Source organism: Pelodiscus sinensis, chromosome 7, assembly GCF_052426305.1.
Source record: "Pelodiscus sinensis isolate ZL-2025 chromosome 7, ASM5242630v1, whole genome shotgun sequence".
Taxonomy (NCBI): Eukaryota; Metazoa; Chordata; order Testudines; family Trionychidae; genus Pelodiscus; species Pelodiscus sinensis.
Window position 1 is genome coordinate 1,318,301 of NC_143058.1, and position 18,499 is coordinate 1,336,799.

Here is an 18,499-nt window from a genome sequence, read left to right on the forward strand (position 1 = left end):
TCTCAGCCGGCAGCACCCGCGGGATCAGGGATGCTGCCGGGCTCACAGCTCGGTGCCAGCCCTGGGGGAGAGGAGCCGCGGCTGGGAGGCCGCAGGGCCATGCTGGGCACGCCGGCTGGGTTCGTCCTTGCCCAGGGCATGGGGTGCCAGGGCTCGGGCCCTGTTCAGAGAGTGGCCGGGAGCTCAGCGTGGCGGGACCGGGCACTGCCAGGGGTCTCCGTTTGTCCGCCCTGGGGGCCTCCGAGCTGGAGCAGGCAGGGGACGCCCCTCAGGTGCCCATCTCCCCGGCGTCTGCGCCACCCGCTCTGGCCCCAGTCTGCTCAGCCTTGGGGGGCTCTGGCTGCATGAAGCTGAGGGGCGGGCGGGTACCACTGGGGAGAGGGGGGCTGCCCCTACCTAGCTCTGGCGAGGTGGGCCGGGTCCGGCGGCCTTTCCCCTTGCTGCGAGCTCTTCTCCCTTCCTGAGGCAGCCGGGCCTCGTGCTTCTCGCCGTCCTCCCGCTGCCTGGGCTCCGTGTCCCCGCCCGGGCCACGTGGCCCTGCCCTGCTGCCCTCCGGGCCGGGCTTGACCCAGGGCAAGAACCGCGTGTCGTGGCCTCCGTCCCGCTTCCTGTGGCCCGCTGGTCTCGTGGCTAGGCCTTCGCTCCCGGCCCCAGGAGCCCTGCCGCCGCGACTGGCTCTTGCCCCAACCCTGGGGCCCCCTTCCAGGCATGCGGCGCCTTCGGGGGCCCCAGCCTCTGGCGGGCCCGCCTGCCCCAGCGGCGTGGCCTGGGACAAGGGGCAGTGCTGTGCCTTCCTCTTCCCCTCGGCTCCACCTTCTGGCTCCACGCTGCTGGCTCCGGCGTACGGGCTGGGCTGGCCGGCCACAGCGCAGCTCCGACGCAGCGGCTTCCGCCCGGCCCCCCGCTCCGCCCCGTCGCCGCCCCGCCCCAGCCCCAGCCCCACGCTGGCCAGGGCCAGCTGCTGGACGCCGTGAGCGTTCTCCACGGCCCGTGGGGCCTTGAGCCACTGGCCTCTGGGGGCGGCCGGTCCTGGCGGGGCCTCTGGGCGCTCCCTGGGGCCGTGGGGCGAGGGGGTGCGCGGGGGGCCAGCCTTCTCCAGCTCCTGCGACCGCACCAGCTGCTGCTGGGAGACCGTCCTCTTGATGCGGCTCAGCTCCTGGGAGAACCTGTGCTCGATGTCGCCGAGGCGGCTGGCGAGGCGGCTCCGCTCGTCCAGTGAGGCGGCCTTGTGGCGGAAGGCCTGGCGCCGGCACGTGGGGCCGCCCAGCTCGGACTGCACCCCGTCCCGCAGCTCCTCCCCGGGGCCGCCCAGCTCTGGCTGCTCCACGGAGCGGGTCTTGCGCAGCGGCAGCCAGGCCTGCACGGGCAGGGGGCTGTGGCTCTGCTCCAGGCTCCTGCGGCGCTCCTCGAAGTACCTCAGCTTCTCGGAGACCTTGGAGCCGGCGCGCACCAGGCGGGGCGAGTGGCGCAGCACCGAGACGCGGCCCGAGCTCTCGCTCAGCGGGGTCTGGGGCCGGGACTCCAGCGTGCTGGCCTGCGAGTACCCCGCCGACTTGGGCCTCCGCACCTTCTCCTCGAACTCCTCGGGCACCGTGTCCTGGTACTCCGCCGGCATGAGGGCCTTCTTGCGGGGCGTCAGGGGCGTGGAGGAGGGGCCTCGGCTGGGCGGCTGCGCTGGGCACTGTGCCGCCCGGGGAGACGGCGGGCGCAGGACAAGCGGCTTGGAGGGCAGGGGCTGGGCGGCAGGCCGGTGGGGGTCTGCGCCAGGCTTCGCAGAGAGCTCCGAGGGGCTGCCGGCGGGGTCGGCTCTCCGGTACCCGCCCTGGGGGATGCTGCTGCAGGCAGAAGGGAGAAGGGGGGTCAGAGCCAGGCTCGCCTACAGCCTGGCCAGTGGCCCTGCCCCGGGCAGAGGGCAGCAGGGCTGGCAGGGGCAGAACGGGGAGGGGGCGGGAGGGGAGGTAGCTGGGAATGTCCCGGGGGCCAGCGCTGCCTGGGAGAGGCGCTGGCGGAGCTAATGGGGCATTTCCCTTCTCTGGGCCCCGGCGGGCGCCAAAGGGACGAACTCCCCGGCCGTGCTCAGCCAGCCAAGCACTGGCTCCCACCACGAGTGGCGTGTCCAGGGACGCTGGGGTCTGCCCCCCCCGGCTCCCCGGCAGCATAGCGGGTCTGGGAGCCCAAGGGCTGGCGCGTCCTGGACGTGGGGCGGCAGGAGACCACGACCTGGGGCCCGCTGGCCAGCAGCCCCCATGGCCAGGGCAGCCGCCCGGGAGCAGACTCAGCCGGTCTAATGCAGCTGTGCTGTTCCAGGGCAGGGGGTTCACCCTCCAGTGCTCCAGCGGTCAGGGAACTCACCCAGCCACGCGTCACACCCGGGCATGTGCACACGCTCACACGTGGGCATGCGCACACAGCACGGGCACACGCACAGACATACACATGGACACGCAGCATGGGCACACACGTGGGCTCTCATACACAGCATGGGCACACGCACAGACATACACATGGACACGCAGCATGGGCACACACGTGGGCTCTCATACACAGCACGGGCACACGCACAGACAACACATGGACACGCAGCATGGGCACACACGTGGGCACACGCACACAGCACGGGCACACGCACAGACATACACATGGACACGCAGCATGGGCACACACGTGGGCTCTCATACACAGCACGGGCACACGCACAGACATACACATGGACACGCAGCATGGGCACACACGTGGGCTCTCATACACAGCACGGGCACACGCACAGACATACACATGGGCACACAAACACCGCACGGGCACAAGCACGCAGCACGTGCACATACACGGACACACACGTGAGAGCACACACACAGCATGGGCTCACGCACGGACACACACGGGCACTGGCACACACGTGGGCAAATGCATGCACACGCACAAGTGGGCTCACACAAATAGCACGGGCATGCGCACGGACGCACACAGCATGGGGACATGCACGCACCCCCCCTCCAGGTGTTGCACGTGGGCTCGGGGAGCTGTCCCGGGCCCTGGGCGGGGTGGCCGAGGAGGGCTGGGCGGGGGTGGGAGTTGCACGGATGACGATGAGGGGCTGGTGCAGCAGCTGGAACACAAGGGGGTGAGATGGAGGAGCGGGCGGGACGGAGCCTCTGAGCACAGCAGCCAGCTGGGGAGATGGTGCCCCCGGGCCAGACGAGTCCCAGCAGCTGGGCAGGGCTGCAGCGGTGCGCAGGGGTGTGGTGCGCAGAGGCGGGAGGGGGCAGGGCTCAGTCAGCACCAGCCCAGGCAAGAGGGCTGTCCCCGGCTCCACCCCAGAGCCGGCCCACACAGGCGCCAGCGCCGTGCTCAGAGGCCCGCCCACCGCGGGGTGAGGGAGGCAAGGAGCGAGCCAAGGCGGGGCTGAGATGGCTGCGGGGGGAGATGGCCCCGGCGTGATGCCCCTCGGCAGCCTGTCCCAGCTACTTACACGTGGAGCGAGAGCGCCCGTCCTCGGTACAGACTGAAGGCGCTGCCGTAGGGGTCGCTGGCCAGCGAGAGGCTATCCTCCGACCCCCGGCGCGTGCCCACCAGCTTAGCACGCGAGGCCCGGAGCAGCGGCTCCACCCCCAGGTGCCTGACCTCGGCGCCGCGGGGGGCCTGCGCGTGTGCTTGCCTTGGGGTCCCCTGCGGCTGCCAGCCACTGGGGCGCAGGTAGGGCCCCCTCACGGGGAGGCCGGGCTCCGGCTCCTTCTCCACCACGGTCTGCTGGCTGCCCGACCAGCTGGAGTGCTCCTCCGCCTGCGACAGGCCCAGCGCCGACGGGCTCCCGGAGGCGTCCACCAGCGTGTCCGACTCCCCTGTGCAGAGCAGAGACGGGGTGAACCGAGGGGCAGCGTCTGGAGAGAAGGCGCGAGGCCCCCACCTGCCCGGACCAGGCCCGCAGCAATGTAGGGACCGGCTGGGCACTTGCTGCCCAGACCCACAGCAAGGTACGGACCGGCTGGGCACCTGCTGCTCCCCAGCCCACAGCAAGGTACGGACCGGCCAGGCACCCGCTGCCCCGACCCACAGCAAGGTACGGACCGGCCAGGCACCCGCTGCCCCGACCCACAGCAATGTACGGACCGGACGGGCACCTGCTGCTCCCCAGCCCACAGCAAGGTACGGACCGGACGGGCACCTGCTGCTCCCCAGCCCACAGCAATGTAGGGACCGGCTGGGCACCTGCTGCCCTGGCCCACAGCAATGTAGGGACCGGCCGGGCACCTGCTGCCCCAACCCACAGCAAGGTACGGACCGGCCAGGCACCTGCTGCCCCGACCCACAGCAAGGTAGGGACCGGCTGGGCACTTGCTGCCCAGACCCACAGCAAGGTACGGACCGGATGGGCACCTGCTGCCTCGACCCACAGCAAGGTACGGACCGGACGGGCACCTGCTCCCCAACCCACAGCAAGGTACGGACCAGCCGGGCACCTGCTGCCTTGGCCCACAGCAATGTACGGACCGGACGGGCAACTGCTGCTCCCCAGCCCACAGCAATGTAGGGACCGGCTGGGCACTTGCTGCCCTGGCCCACAGCAATGTAGGGACCGGCCGGGCACCTGCTGCCCCAACCCACAGCAAGGTACGGACCGGCCAGGCACCTGCTGCCCCGACCCACAGCAAGGTACGGACCGGACGGGCACTTGCTGCCCTGGCCCACAGCAAGGTATGGGTGGGGTTGCGACTTCTTTGGAGGATAGGGACATAATTCAAAATGACCTTAGCAAGTTAGAGAAATGGTCAGAGGTAAACAGGATGAGGTTTAATAAAGAGAAATGCAAAGTGCTCCACTTAGGAAGGAACAATCAGTTCCATACATACAAGATGGGAAGCGACTGTCTAGGAAGGAGCATGGCGGAAAGGGATCTAGGGGTCAGAGTGGACCACAAGTTGAATATGAGTCAACAGCGTGATGCTGTTGCAAAAAAAGCAAATATGATTCTAGGTTGTATCAACAGGTGTGTTGTAAGCAAAACTCGTGAAGTCATTCTGCCGCTCTACTCTGCACTAGTTAGGCCTCAGCTGGAGTACTGTGTCCAGTTCTGGGCGCCACATTTCAAGAAAGATGTGGAGAAATTGGAAAGGGTACAGAGAAGAGCGACAAGAATGATTAAAGGTTTAGAGAACATGACCTATTAAGCCAGGCTTCATGAACTGGGCTTGTTTAGTTTGGAAAAAAGAAGATTAAGGGGGGACATGATAGCGGTTTTCAAATATCTAAAAGGGTGTCACAAGGAGGAAGGAGAAAATTTGTTCCTCTTGGTTTCTGAGGACAGGACAAGGAGTAATGGGCTTAAAGTGCAGCAGGGGAGGTTTAGATTGGACATTAGGAAAAAATTCCTAACTGTCAGGGTGGTCAAATATTGGAATAAATTGCCAAGGGAGGTGGTGGAATCTCCCTCTCTGGAGATATTTAAGAACAGGTTAGATAGACATCTGTCAGGGATGGTGTAGACGGAGCTTGGTCCTGCCTTGAGGGCGGGGGGCTGGACTCGATGACCTCTCGAGGTCCCTTCCAGTCCTATTATTCTATGATTCTATGATTCTATGACCGGTCAGGCACCTGCTGCTCCCCAGCCCACAGCAATGTAGGGACCGGCCGGGCACCTGCTGCCCCGACCCACAGCAAGGTACGGACCGGCCAGGCACCTGCTGCCCCTACCCACAGCAATGTAGGGACTGGCCAGGCACCTGCTGCCCCGACCCACAGCAAGGTACGGACCGGCCAGACACCTGCTGCCCCGACCCACAGCAAGGTACGGACCGGCTGGGCACCTGCTGCCCCTACCCACAGCAAGGTACGGACTGGCCAGGCACCTGCTGCCCCGACCCACAGCAAGGTACAGACCGGCTGGGCACCTGCTCCCTGACCCACAGCAAGGTACGGACCGGTCAGGCACCTGCTGCCCCGACCCACAGCAAGGTACAGACCGGCTGGGCACCTGCTCCCTGACCCACAGCAAGGTACGGACCGGTCAGGCACCTGCTGCTCCCCGACCCACAGCAAGGTACAGACCGGCTGGGCACCTGCTCCCTGACCCACAGCAAGGTACGGACCGGCCAGGCACCTGCTGCCCCGACCCACAGCAAGGTACGGACCGGCTGGGCACCTGCTGCCCCGACCCACAGCAAGGTACGGACCGGCCAGGCACCTGCTCTCCCGACTCACAGCAAGGTACGGACCGGCCAGGCACCTGCTCTCCCGACCCACAGCAAGGTACGGACCGGCCAGGCACCTGCTCTCCCGACTCACAGCAAGGTACGGACCAGCCAGGCACCTGCTGCTCCCCGACCCACAGCAAGGTACGGACCGGCCAGGCACCTGCTGCCCCGACCCACAGCAAGGTACGGACCGGCCAGGCACCTGCTGCCCCGACCCACAGCAAGGTACGGACCGGCCAGGCACCTGCTGCTCCCCGACCCACAGCAAGGTACGGACCGGCCAGGCACCTGCTCTCCCGACCCACAGCAAGGTACGGACCGGCCAGGCACCTGCTCTCCCGACCCACAGCAAGGTACGGACCGGCCAGGCACCTGCTGCTCCCCGACCCACAGCAAGGTACGGACCGGCCAGGCACCTGCTGCCCCGACCCACAGCAAGGTACGGACCGGTCAGGCACCTGCTCTCCCGACCCACAGCAAGGTACGGACCGGCCAGACACCTGCTCTCCCAACCCACAGCAAGGTACGGACCGGCCAGGCACCTGCTCTCCCAACCCACAGCAAGGTACGGACCGGCCAGGCACCTGCTCTCCCGACCCACAGCAAGGTACGGACCGGCCAGGCACCTGCTGCTCCCCGACCCACAGCAAGGTACGGACCGGCCAGGCACCTGCTCTCCCGACCCACAGCAAGGTACGGACCGGCCAGGCACCTGCTGCTCCCCGACCCACAGCAAGGTACGGACCGGCCAGGCACCTGCTCTCCCGACTCACAGCAAGGTACGGACCGGTCAGGCACCTGCTCTCCCGACTCACAGCAAGGTACGGACCGGCCAGGCACCTGCTGCTCCCCGACCCACAGCAAGGTACGGACCGGCCAGGCACCTGCTCTCCCGACCCACAGCAAGGTACGGACCGGCCAGGCACCTGCTGCTCCCCGACCCACAGCAAGGTACGGACCGGTCAGGCACCTGCTCTCCCGACTCACAGCAAGGTACGGACCGGCCAGGCACCTGCTCTCCCGACTCACAGCAAGGTACGGACCGGTCAGGCACCTGCTCTCCCGACCCACAGCAAGGTACGGACCGGCCAGACACCTGCTGCTCCCCGACCCACAGCAAGGTACAGACCGGCTGGGCACCTGCTCTCCCGACCCACAGCAAGGTACGGACCGGCCAGACACCTGCTGCTCCCCGACCCACAGCAAGGTACGGACCGGCCAGGCACCTGCTGCCCCGACCCACAGCAAGGTACAGACCGGCTGGGCACCTGCTGCCCCGACCCACAGCAAGGTACGGACCGGCCAGACACCTGCTCTCCCGACCCACAGCAAGGTACGGACCGGCGTGGCACATCAATTGACAGCCCTAGTTATAACCTCTCACCTGTGTAAGGTGGGGGCTGGGTGTGTGTCACGTTACTGGATTTTAAGGGGAGCAGCCAGATCCCTGCTGCGCCCACGGGGGGGGGGGGGTTGCCCCAATGTCTGTACACAGGGGCCGTGTGAGGTGTCACAGGAAAGCTTGTGTCCTACGGGCTCTGGGTGTGCTACGTGTGTGTGACGTCTGTGTGTAGGGTTACGGATACGGGCTCTGGGTGTGCTACGCGTGTGTGACGTCTGTGCGGGGTTACGGATACGGGCGCTGGGTGTGCTACTCGCGTGTGTGACGTCTGTGCGGGGTTACGGATACGGGCGCTGGGTGCGCTACTCACGTGTGTGATGTCTGTGCGGGGTTACGGATACGGGCGCTGGGTGTGCTACTCACGTGTGTGACGTCTGTGCGGGGTTACGGATACGGGCTCTGGGTGTGCTACGCGTGTGTGACGTCTGTGCGGGGTTACGGATACGGGCTCTGGGTGTGTGTGTGTGACGTCTGTGCGGGGTTACGGATACGGGCTCTGGGTGTGCTACTCGCGTGTGTGACGTCTGTGCGGGGTTACGGATACGGGCTCTGGGTGTGCTACGCGTGTGTGACGTCTGTGCGGGGTTACGGATACGGGCTCTGGGTGTGTGTGTGTGACGTCTGTGCGGGGTTACGGATACGGGGTCTGGGTGTGCTACTCGCGTGCGTGTGACGTCTGTGCGGGGTTACGGATACGGGCTCTGGGTGCGCTACTCGCGTGTGTGTGACGTCTGTGCGGGGTTACGGATACGGGCTCTGGGTGTGCTACTCGCGTGTGTGTGACGTCTGTGAGGGGTTACGGATACGGGCTATGGGTGTGCTACTCGCGTGTGTGTGACGTCTGTGCGGGGTTACGGATACGGGCTCTGGGTGCGCTACTCGCGTGTGTGTGACGTCTGTGCGGGGTTACGGATACGGGCTCTGGGTGCGCTTCCCGCGTGTGTGTGTGTGACGTCTGTGCGGGGTTACGGATATGGGCTCTGGGTGTGCTACTCGCGTGTGTGTGACGTCTGTGCGGGGTTACGGATACGGGCTCTGGGTGTGCGTGTGTGACGTCTGTGCGGGGTTACGGATACGGGCTCTGGGTGTGCTACTCGCGTGTGTGTGACGTCTGTGCGTAGGGTTACGGATACGGGCTCTGGGTGTGCTACTCGCGTGTGTGTGACGTCTGTGCGGGGTTACGGATACGGGCTCTGGGTGTGCTACTCGCGTGTGTGTGACGTCTGTGCGGGGTTACGGATACGGGCTCTGGGTGTGCTACTCGCGTGTGTGTGACGTCTGTGCGGGGTTACGGATACGGGCTCTGGGTGTGCTACTCGCGTGTGTGTGACGTCTGTGCGGGGTTACGGATACGGGCTCTGGGTGTGCTACTCGCGCGTGTGTGTGTGACGTCTGTGCGGGGTTACGGATACGGGCTCTGGGTGTGCTACTCGCGTGTGTGTGACGTCTGTGCGGGGTTACGGATACGGGCTCTGGGTGCGCTACTCGCGTGTGTGTGTGGGACGTCTGTGCGGGGTTACGGATACGGGCTCTGGGTGTGCTACTCGCGTGTGTGTGTGGGACGTCTGTGCGGGGTTACGGATACGGGCTCTGGGTGTGCTACTCGCGTGTGTGTGACATCTGTGCGTAGGGTTATGGATACGGGCTCTGGGTGTGCTACTTGCATGTGTGTGACATCTGTGCGTAGGGTTATGGATACGGGCTCTGGGTGTGCTACTTGCGTGTGTGTGACGTCTGTGCGGGGTTACGGATATGGGCTCTGGGTGTGCTACTCGCGTGTGTGTGACGTCTGTGCGGGGTTACGGATACGGGCTCTGGGTGTGCTACTCGCGTGTGTGTGACGTCTGCGTAGGGTTACGGATACGGGCTCTGGGTGTGCTACTCGCGTGTGTGTGACGTCTGTGTGGGGTTACGGATACGGGCTCTGGGTGTGCTACTCGCGTGTGTGTGACGTCTGTGCGTAGGGTTATGGATATGGCCTCGCTGCTGGTAGTGACTCAGACTTTGAGTCGGTCCTAGCTCGGGGACTCTCTTTTTGCCCCACCACCTCCACAAACACGCTACAGTTCTGCGGTGATCTGGAAGCCGACTTTCACCGTCCGCGACTCAAAGAACACTTCCCACACAACGCTGAGCAGCGCACCGACGGACAGATACCATCTCACCTACAGCACAAGAAGAACTCCGCATGGACTCCTGAGGGCCGGAAGGAGTCCGGACCTCTACACAGAATGCTTCCGCCGCCGTGCACAGGCAGAGATTGGGGAAAAACAGCGTCGCTTGCCTGGTAGCCTGAGTCGTGCAGACGCAATGCCATCCACAGCCCCCGGAACAACTCCGACATTAGAATCAAAGAGGCTGACAAGGGAGGTGCTGTTGTCATCATGAACAGGCCTGACTACCAGCAGCAGGCTGCCAGACAACTCTCCGATACCACATTCTACAGGCCACTTTCCTCAGACCCCACTAAGCAATACACTAAAACTGCCCCATCTGCTCAGGACTCCCCACACAAGCACAGGAACAAATCGACACCCTTAGAGCCCCGACCAGGGTTGTTGTATCTATTACCCAAGATCCACAAACCTGGAAATCCCGGACGCCCCATCTCCTCGGGCACTGGCACTCTCACTGCAGGACTGTCTGGCTATGTGGACTCTACTCAGACCCTACGCCACCAGCACTCCCAGCTATCTCCGAGACACCACTGACTTCCTGAGAAAACTACAGTGCATTGGTGATCTGCCAGAAAACACCATCCTAGCCACCATGGGTGTAGAGGCTCTCGACACCCACATCCCACACACAGCTGGAGTACAAGCTGTCAGGAACAGTATCCCTGAAGATACCACAGCACAACTGGCGGCTGAGCTCTGGGACTTTATCCTCACACACAACTATTTCAGATTTGGGGACAATCTATACCTCCAGACCAGTGGCACCGCTATGGGCACCCGCATAGCCCCACAATACGCCAACATTTTTATGGCTGACCTGGAACAACGCTTCCTCAGCTCTCGTCTACTTACACCCCTTCTCTACCTACGCTACATCGGTGACATCTTCATCATCTGGACCCATGGGAAGGAGACTCTGGAAGAATTCCACCATGATTTCAACAGCTTCCACCCCACCATCAACCTCAGCCTGGACCAGTCTACACAAGAGATCCACTTCCTGGACACCACGGTGCAAATAAGTGATGGTCACCTAAATACCACTCTATACTGAAAACCTACTGACTGCTATGCTTACCTTCATGCCTCCAACTTCCATCCCGGACACACCACACGATGCATCGTTTACAGCCAAGCACTGAGGTACAACCGCATTTGCTCCAACCCTTCAGACAGAGACCAACACCTACAAGATCTTCACCGAGCATTCTTGAAACAACGATACCCACCCGAAGAAGTGAGGAGACAGATTGACAGAGCCAGACGTGTACCCAGAAGCCTCCTGCTACAAGACAGGCCCAACAAAGGAACCAACAGAACACCACTGGCCATCACCTACAGTCCTCAGCTAAAACCTCTCCAACGCATCATTAGTGATCTACAACCCATCCTGGACAATGATCCCAGGAAACTACAGACCGGTCAGTTTAACGTCTGTCCCAGGGAAGATAATGGAGCAGGTAATTAAGGAAATCATATGCAAACACTTGGAAGGTAATAAAGTGATAGGGAATAGCCAGCATGGGTTTGTGAAGAACAAGTCATGCCAAACTAATCTGATAGCTTTCTTTGATAGTGTAAGGGGACTGTTACCCCTTACTAAAACTCTGTGGGAGTTTTTTGGTTTACCAGCTTCAGAAGGGGAAGGGTTCATGAGACTGACAGACCCCAGAGACAATGGAAAGCAGTCAACACTCCAGCTCAGCCTGACTGACAGGTTGTAAGTGGGATTGTTCTGGCTCTGTCTCTGAACAAACAAGCTGTGTGCAGAAGAGGTCCTGCAAAGACAGAGAGCTGAAAGAGGAGGACAAGAAGAAGTCCTGCAGCGACAGAACCAGACACAGACAGGCCAAGCAGTGCAGACCCTGTGTTGAGCAGCAGACTGGCAGTGCTCAGAAAGCCAAAAGGAACAGAGAAGCAACACAAGGAGCTGGAACTGGCCAAGCAGCACAGCCTGCAGCTGGATGTGGTGAGCTACTGGGACCTGCAAAGTGTGGGGAAAGGCTCTGGACTGGGAGAGGGGTCTGGCCACTTAGAGACTGAGGGTACGTCTACACTACAGCGCTAGTTCGAACTAACTTAGTTCGAATTAGTTAATTCGAACTAAGCTAGTTCGAACTAACGCATCTAGAACTAAAAACTAGTTCGAACTAGCGTTTTGCTAGTTCGAACTAGTAAGTCCACATTGAGTGGACTCTGAACAGGGCTTAATGATGGCCGGAAGCAGTGCCGGCAGGGCATAAAAGGAGGACTTAGAGCATGGAGATACTGTCTCAGGCTAGCCGAGGGCTGCGCTTAAAGGGTCCCGACCCCCACCCCGGACACACAGTTCTAAGGGGTGCCCCGCTTGCAAAGAAGTTCTGGCTTGGAGTGCCCTGAGTGCCCACACTGGGCACATCACACCACTCGGCCATCAGCCCGGCTGCACTTGCCGCAGGCTGCCATCTGGGGAGAGGGAGTAATTGGGGGGCTGCAGGAGAGCTTCCACCCCCAGAAGCCCGCAGAGCCAGCCCAGTCCTCCCCATCGGGGGCTCGTACCCCATTCCTCCCTCACCTCCTTCCACTTGCCCTTCCCTAGCCCCCCTTCTTCTTGATGTACAAAATAAAGATAACGTTTCTTCCAACATTGACTCTGTCTTTATTGAAAAAAACTGGGGGAGACTGGGAAAAGGAGGTGGGAGAGGGGAAGAGAAAGGCTGGGAGAGGGGAGGGCAACTAACATGATCAGGGGTTGGGAACAGGTCCCAGATGAAGAGAGGCTACAGAGACTGGGACTGTTCAGCTTAGAAAAGAGGAGACGGAGGGGGGACAGGATAGAGGTCTCTAAAAGCAGGGGTTGGGTGGAGAGGGTGCATTCAGAAAAGTTCTTCATGAGTTCCCATAAAGAAGGACTAGAGGACACCAAAGGAAAGGAATGGGTAGCAGGCTTGAAACTAGTAAGAGAAAGTTGTTCTTGACAAAGCAAATAGTTAACCTGTGGAACTCCTTGCTGCAGGAGGCTGTGAAGGCTAGAACTAGAACAGAGTTTAAAGGGAAGTGAGATCAAGTCATGGACGTTGGGTCCATGGAGTCCTATTAGCCAGAGGGTAGGAGTGGTGTCCCTGCCCAAAGTTTGTGGAAGGCTGGAGAGGGATGGCACGAGACAAATGGCTTGGTCATTGTCTTCGGTCCATCCCCTCCAGGGTCCCTAGGGTTGGCCGCTGTGGGCAGACAGGCTACTGGGCTAGATGGACCTTTGGTCTGACCCAGGACGGCCATTGTAAGCTCAGGGCTCAGTGTCGGGGGTCTCAGTGGACCCCCTTGATTTTCATGCACACCTGGTCCTGGGTGGCCAGGCTGGCAGCTCTCCTGCCCTAGACGGCCACTTTCCTGTGCCTAGTGCGGAGATCGTGGACGAGGTCCACGATGTCCGCACTAGCCCAGGAAGGTGCCCGCCTCTTGCGGTCCAGGGCAAGCTCCCGGGAGCCGCCAGCCTGGTCCCGGCAAGAGGGGGTGGGCTGGGGGGCATCGGGTGGGTGGCTCTGTGCCGTGCCAGGTGCAGGGTCTGCTAGCTGGGTGCTGGCAGGCTTGCACCTGGCACGGGCACCGTAGCCAGCCCGTGCCCCTTTAAGGGGTCCGGGGCCGGGAGGGGGGCATAGAGTTTCCCTGGTGTTGGCCAGAGTGGCCACCAGGGAAACCTGGGGAGGGCTAGCCTCCCACTAGTTCGAACTAAAGGGCTACACAGCCCTTAGTTCGAACTAGCTAGTTCGAACTAGGCGTTAGTCCTCGTAAAATGAGGTTTACCTAGTTCGAACTAAGCGCTCCGCTAGTTCGATTCAAATTCGAACTAGCGGAGCGCTAGTGTAGCGCATAGGAAAGTTAGTTCGAACTAACGTCCGTTAGTTCGAACTAACTTTCTAGTGTAGACATACCCTGAGGCTGTGTGGTCACTGCCAGTGCAAGCGTGTCCAGCCTGCAGCCCCTTGCAGCACATCCAGGGCTTCTAAGGAAGAGACTGTGAACTGTCCTTACGCTCTGCAGACTGCTGTGTTGATGTCCCTGTGCTACAGAGCAGGGCTGTGTGTTCTCATTTAACCATTCTCATTGTTTCTTATCCTATTCTCTTTAATCAGTTGATGTTTAATAAATTGTATTTGCTTTGAACCTTATGAAGTGATCACTGGGCCAAGAAGGCCTGCAGTGTAAAGAGAGCACCTCAGAGTGGGGACACTCTAACTCCTGCCCCTAGTGACTACAAGGTCGGGGATTAAGCCCCAGGAAACCTGGGCCCAGCCTTGTTGGGGTTTCGAGGGCTCTGCTCCTCAGGAGAGTGGAGGGGGAGCCCTCAGGATCAGGGAGGCCATGGGGTAAAGGAAGTGGGAGCGAGGACTCAGATCTTTTCGCTGGTTCATTTCACCGGGGTGTATAGAAGCCAGGAAAGTTCCCCACAAGAGCGGGACCATTCCCCCGCTTACAATAGGATAATGAGCCTTATGGATAAGGGAGAAGCGGTGGATGTCATATACCTAGACTTTAGTAAGGCATTTGATACGGTCTCGCATGATATTCTTATTGATAAACTAGGCAAATATAACTTAGATAGGGCCACGATAAGGTGGGTGCATAATTGGCTGGGTAACCGTAGTCAGAGAGTTGTTGTTAACGGTTCTAAATCCTGCTGGAAAGGGATAACAAGTGGAGTTCCTCAAGGGTCTGTTTTGGGACCCGGACTGTTCAATATCTTCATCAATGATGTAGATATTGGGATAGAGAGTACGCTTATTAAGTTTGCAGATGATACCAAACTGGGTGGGGTTGCGACTTCTTTGGAGGATAGGGACATAATTCAAAATGACCTTAGCAAGTTAGAGAAATGGTCAGAGGTAAACAGGATGAGGTTTAATAAAGAGAAATGCAAAGTGCTCCACTTAGGAAGGAACAATCAGTTCCATACATACAAGATGGGAAGCGACTGTCTAGGAAGGAGCGTGGCAGAAAGGGATCTAGGGGTCATAGTGGACCACAAGTTGAATATGAGTCAACAGCGTGATGCTGTTGCAAAAAAAGCAAATATGATTCTAGGTTGTATCAACAGGTGTGTTGTAAGCAAAACTCGTGAAGTCATTCTGCCGCTCTACTCTGCACTAGTTAGGCCTCAGCTGGAGTACTGTGTCCAGTTCTGGGCGCCACATTTCAAGAAAGAGGTGGAGAAATTGGAAAGGGTCCAGAGAAGAGCGACAAGAATGATTAAAGGTTTAGAGAACATGACCTATGAAGCCAGGCTTCATGAACTGGGCTTGTTTAGTTTGGAAAAAAGAAGATTAAGGGGGGACATGATAGCGGTTTTCAAATATCTAAAAGGGTGTCACAAGGAGGAAGGAGAAAATTTGTTCCTCTTGGTTTCTGAGGACAGGACAAGGAGTAATGGGCTTAAAGTGCAGCAGGGGAGGTTTAGATTGGACATTAGGAAAAAATTCCTAACTGTCAGGGTGGTCAAATATTGGAATAAATTGCCAAGGGAGGTGGTGGAATCTCCCTCTCTGGAGATATTTAAGAACAGGTTAGATAGACATCTGTCAGGGATGGTGTAGACGGAGCTTGGTCCTGCCTTGAGGGCGGGGGGCTGGACTCGATGACCTCTCGAGGTCCCTTCCAGTCCTAGTGTTCTGTGATTCTATGACCCTTTGCTGGGTTCAAAGCTCCATAGCCCCTCCTGCTGGGCGCTGGCCGGGGGTCGCTCTGGGGTGGGGAGCAGGGGGGCGCTGTCCCCTCTGGGAGGGGGGGCCCCGGGGGCCAGAGGGAGGGGACCCCCGAGGGGCTCACGGCAGAGGAGGCGGCTGGAGGCCCTGAGAGGCGCCGTCCCGGAGGCGGAGGGGCGACCCCCAGGTGAGAGGGGCCCCCCAAGAGAGGGTCCCCGCACTGGAGTGGCCCCAGGAAAGGGCTGGTCACTGCACTGGAGGGGGGGCTCCCCGAGGAGGGGCTGCCGCACTGGGGGGGTCCCACCTGAGGATGGACGGGCCGAGCATGGGCACCAGCTGTGAGCCGTGACACCCTGCACTGCACATGCCTGGCCCCCCGCCCCCCCCGCAGGCTTCTCTGCTCCCGGCTTTGCCTGCGGGGCAGGGCGCTCGCTGGGAACCGGGCCGGGTGGCGGGAGCCAAGGTCAGGGCCTCGCAGGCCCTGGAGGGTCATTGGGAGCAGGAAGCCGCTGCCCCGCGCCCCACGTGCTCGGGGGCTGCGCCGGGCCAGGCCTGGCCGACTCATTGGCGAATGGGCCGGGAACGGGCCCCGCTGGGGGAGGGGGAGCATTTGCAGACGATACACGATGGCTCCGAACAGCTGAGTGCAGAGGCTGGGAAGAGCTACAAAGGGGTCCCCCGGGACTGGGGGACGGGCACCGCGAGGCCAGGGGAACTCGGTGGCCACAAATGCAAAGTGAGGCGCACGGGCAGGCGCCGTCCCAGCCGTGGGCACCAACGGTGGGGCCCGAATCGGCCGTCCCCCCTCCGGAGAGACCCTGGGATCCCTGTGGGCGGTTCCCCGGAGGGGGCAGTGCACAGAGCTAAGGGGCGCCCGGCAGCCGGCAGGAGAGGAACAGAGAGCAGGACACACAACGCCCCCTGCCCCCCCACGGCGTGAACGTGGCTGAAAGAGACGGTCTGGGGTTGGACTCGGTGCGGAGGGCTCACCAGGTGGGATGTCGGGGGCCGTATTCACTGCTTGCTTTGGGATGTTGAGAGTCCCACTGGCTGTCACATTACTGAGTTGGAGGGAAGCAGCCAGATCGCTGCTGCACCCGTAGGTGGGGGTGTTGGCCCCAGAAATTGGTAAAAAGGGAGCCATGTGGGGTATTGAATGGGAGCTTGTTGTTTTCTGATCCTGTGTACACTAGTTATGTGAGTATATAATGTCTGTGTGTGTAGATCTGTAATCTGTGTAGAAGCTGAATATTTCTGTGAATGTGGTTAAGCATGGCTATGGACAGGCTGAGTAGCAAAGCCCTGTGGGACAATGGCACTTGATGGGCCAAAGACACACCCAAAGAATGAGCAGCCAGCAGGGAACACAGAGATTGGCCTCTGACCAGGTGACTTGCTGCATACAAGAAGAGGCCAGGAAGGAGTATAAAGAGGCCATGTGGTCGATGCCATTTTGTTCTCAGCTCAGCACTTCATCCCAGAGGCAGCACTGCAGGGATTGAAGAGCCCGGAAGACCTGTGAACCCATCCTGATCGCAGGATGTGCAATAAGAACTTTTAAACCAGCAGCTGCAACATCTCTGCTAGAGCCTGCATCGAGGACTGGGAGATTCGGTGCATGTAACGTACTGTACTTTAATAACCTCACACTCAGGCTTTTCTTTCTTGTGATAATAAACCTTTAGATATAGATTCTAAAGGATTGGCCCAGCGTGATTTGTGGGTAAGGTCCAGAGGGTAAATTGACCAGGGATCTGTGGCTGGTTTCTTGGAACTGGACAGAACTTGTTCGGGGTAGGTGGGATTGGGTGCTAGGACCCCCCCCACCTGTGTATGAGGCCCGGGGCCATCTGGGGCACGGATATTGCTGGGGTGTCAGAGGGGTTTTGCTCGGGAGGCTTCAGGCAGGCAGCTGAAGCGCTCTGTGAGACTGGTGTGTGGCCTGTGTGGAGAGGTCGCCAGTCGGGGGGACTGTAAGGAGCCCGGATTTGAGCAATTCGCCCTGAGTGGACGCCCTTAGCTGTGCCCAGACATGGCCTGGTCTGTCACACTGGCCTGGCCTGCTGTAGCCCCTGTGCTGTGCCTCAGTTTCCCAGCTGGGGGTGGGAATGGCGGGCGTGGCTCTCGGGGGGGGGGGCTGTCCCATCTTAGCACGGCCACAGCAACAGCTCAGCTGTCCTAGAACCCGAGCTGGGTGGCGGACTCAGCCAGGTGACACGTTGTTTGGGAAGGAGACGAAGGGGGCGCGGGGAGGCCCCCGGGGTGGGGACATGGGCTTAGAATACAGGGAGGGGGCCAGGCCCCTCCCCCCAGGCTGGGCTGCCCTGGCTGCTCCCTGCGCCGCGCTGAGTCCTTGGGACCAAGAACCCCCCTGCGCTCCCTGCTGGCTGGGACCCCTCTGTGTGCGGGGGGCTCCCCACCCCCGTGACACAAGGTCAGTTCCCCCCGTTTTGCCACTTGGCTTCCGCTGAGCCCACCTGGCATGGCTACGTCCACTGGGCAGATGTCGGGGTCCTGGGGCGCCTGCTGTTCCGCCACCCCGGGGGCGCGCCGTCCCGGCAGGTGGGTCGAAGGACGTGCTGCGCAGACAGTGCCCCGCCCCCCCTCACCTGGCTGGGCCCCGCCCCCGCTCACCTGGCCGGGCCCCGCCCCCTCACCTGGCCAGGCCCTACCCCCGCTCACCAGGCCGGGCCCCGCCCCCACTCACCTGGCCGGGCCCCGCCCCCACTCACCTGACCGGGCCCTGCCCCCACTCACCTGACCGGGCCCTGCCCCCACTCACCTGGCCGGGCCCCGCCCGCTCACCTGGCTGGGCCCCGCCCCCGCTCACCTGGCCGGGCCCCGCCCCGCCCCGCCCCCGCTCACCTGTGGGGGAGCTGTAGGGCGTCTCATCCCGGGCCTGGCTGCGCCGCGCCTCCTGGCGCTCGCTGGCGTCATCCTCGCCGGTCTCCGAGTCTGGCAGAGAGATGCAGGCGCTGAGGGGGCTGGGTGGGGGGGGCCCGGGAACCCCACGGCCCAGCCCGGCCAGCGCTGCGGGGCGAGCGCCAGGCAGGC

At 61.4% G+C, this 18,499-nt stretch overlaps 1 protein-coding gene across 1 annotated transcript in view; it reads right to left on the bottom strand.

The window, feature by feature from the left end:
- The window catches only part of SPEG (striated muscle enriched protein kinase), a 132,940-nt gene that overhangs the window by 88,282 nt on the left and 26,159 nt on the right, over positions 1–18,499 (bottom strand). Inside the window, exons 2-4 of the mRNA XM_089779589.1 lie at positions 18,311–18,400; positions 3,656–3,839; positions 397–1,835 (exon numbers count right to left, since the gene is read on the bottom strand). Of these exons, the coding sequence (XP_089635715.1) occupies positions 397–1,835; positions 3,656–3,839; positions 18,311–18,400 (1,713 nt within the window). The remainder of the gene's footprint in view (positions 1–396; positions 1,836–3,655; positions 3,840–18,310; positions 18,401–18,499) is intronic.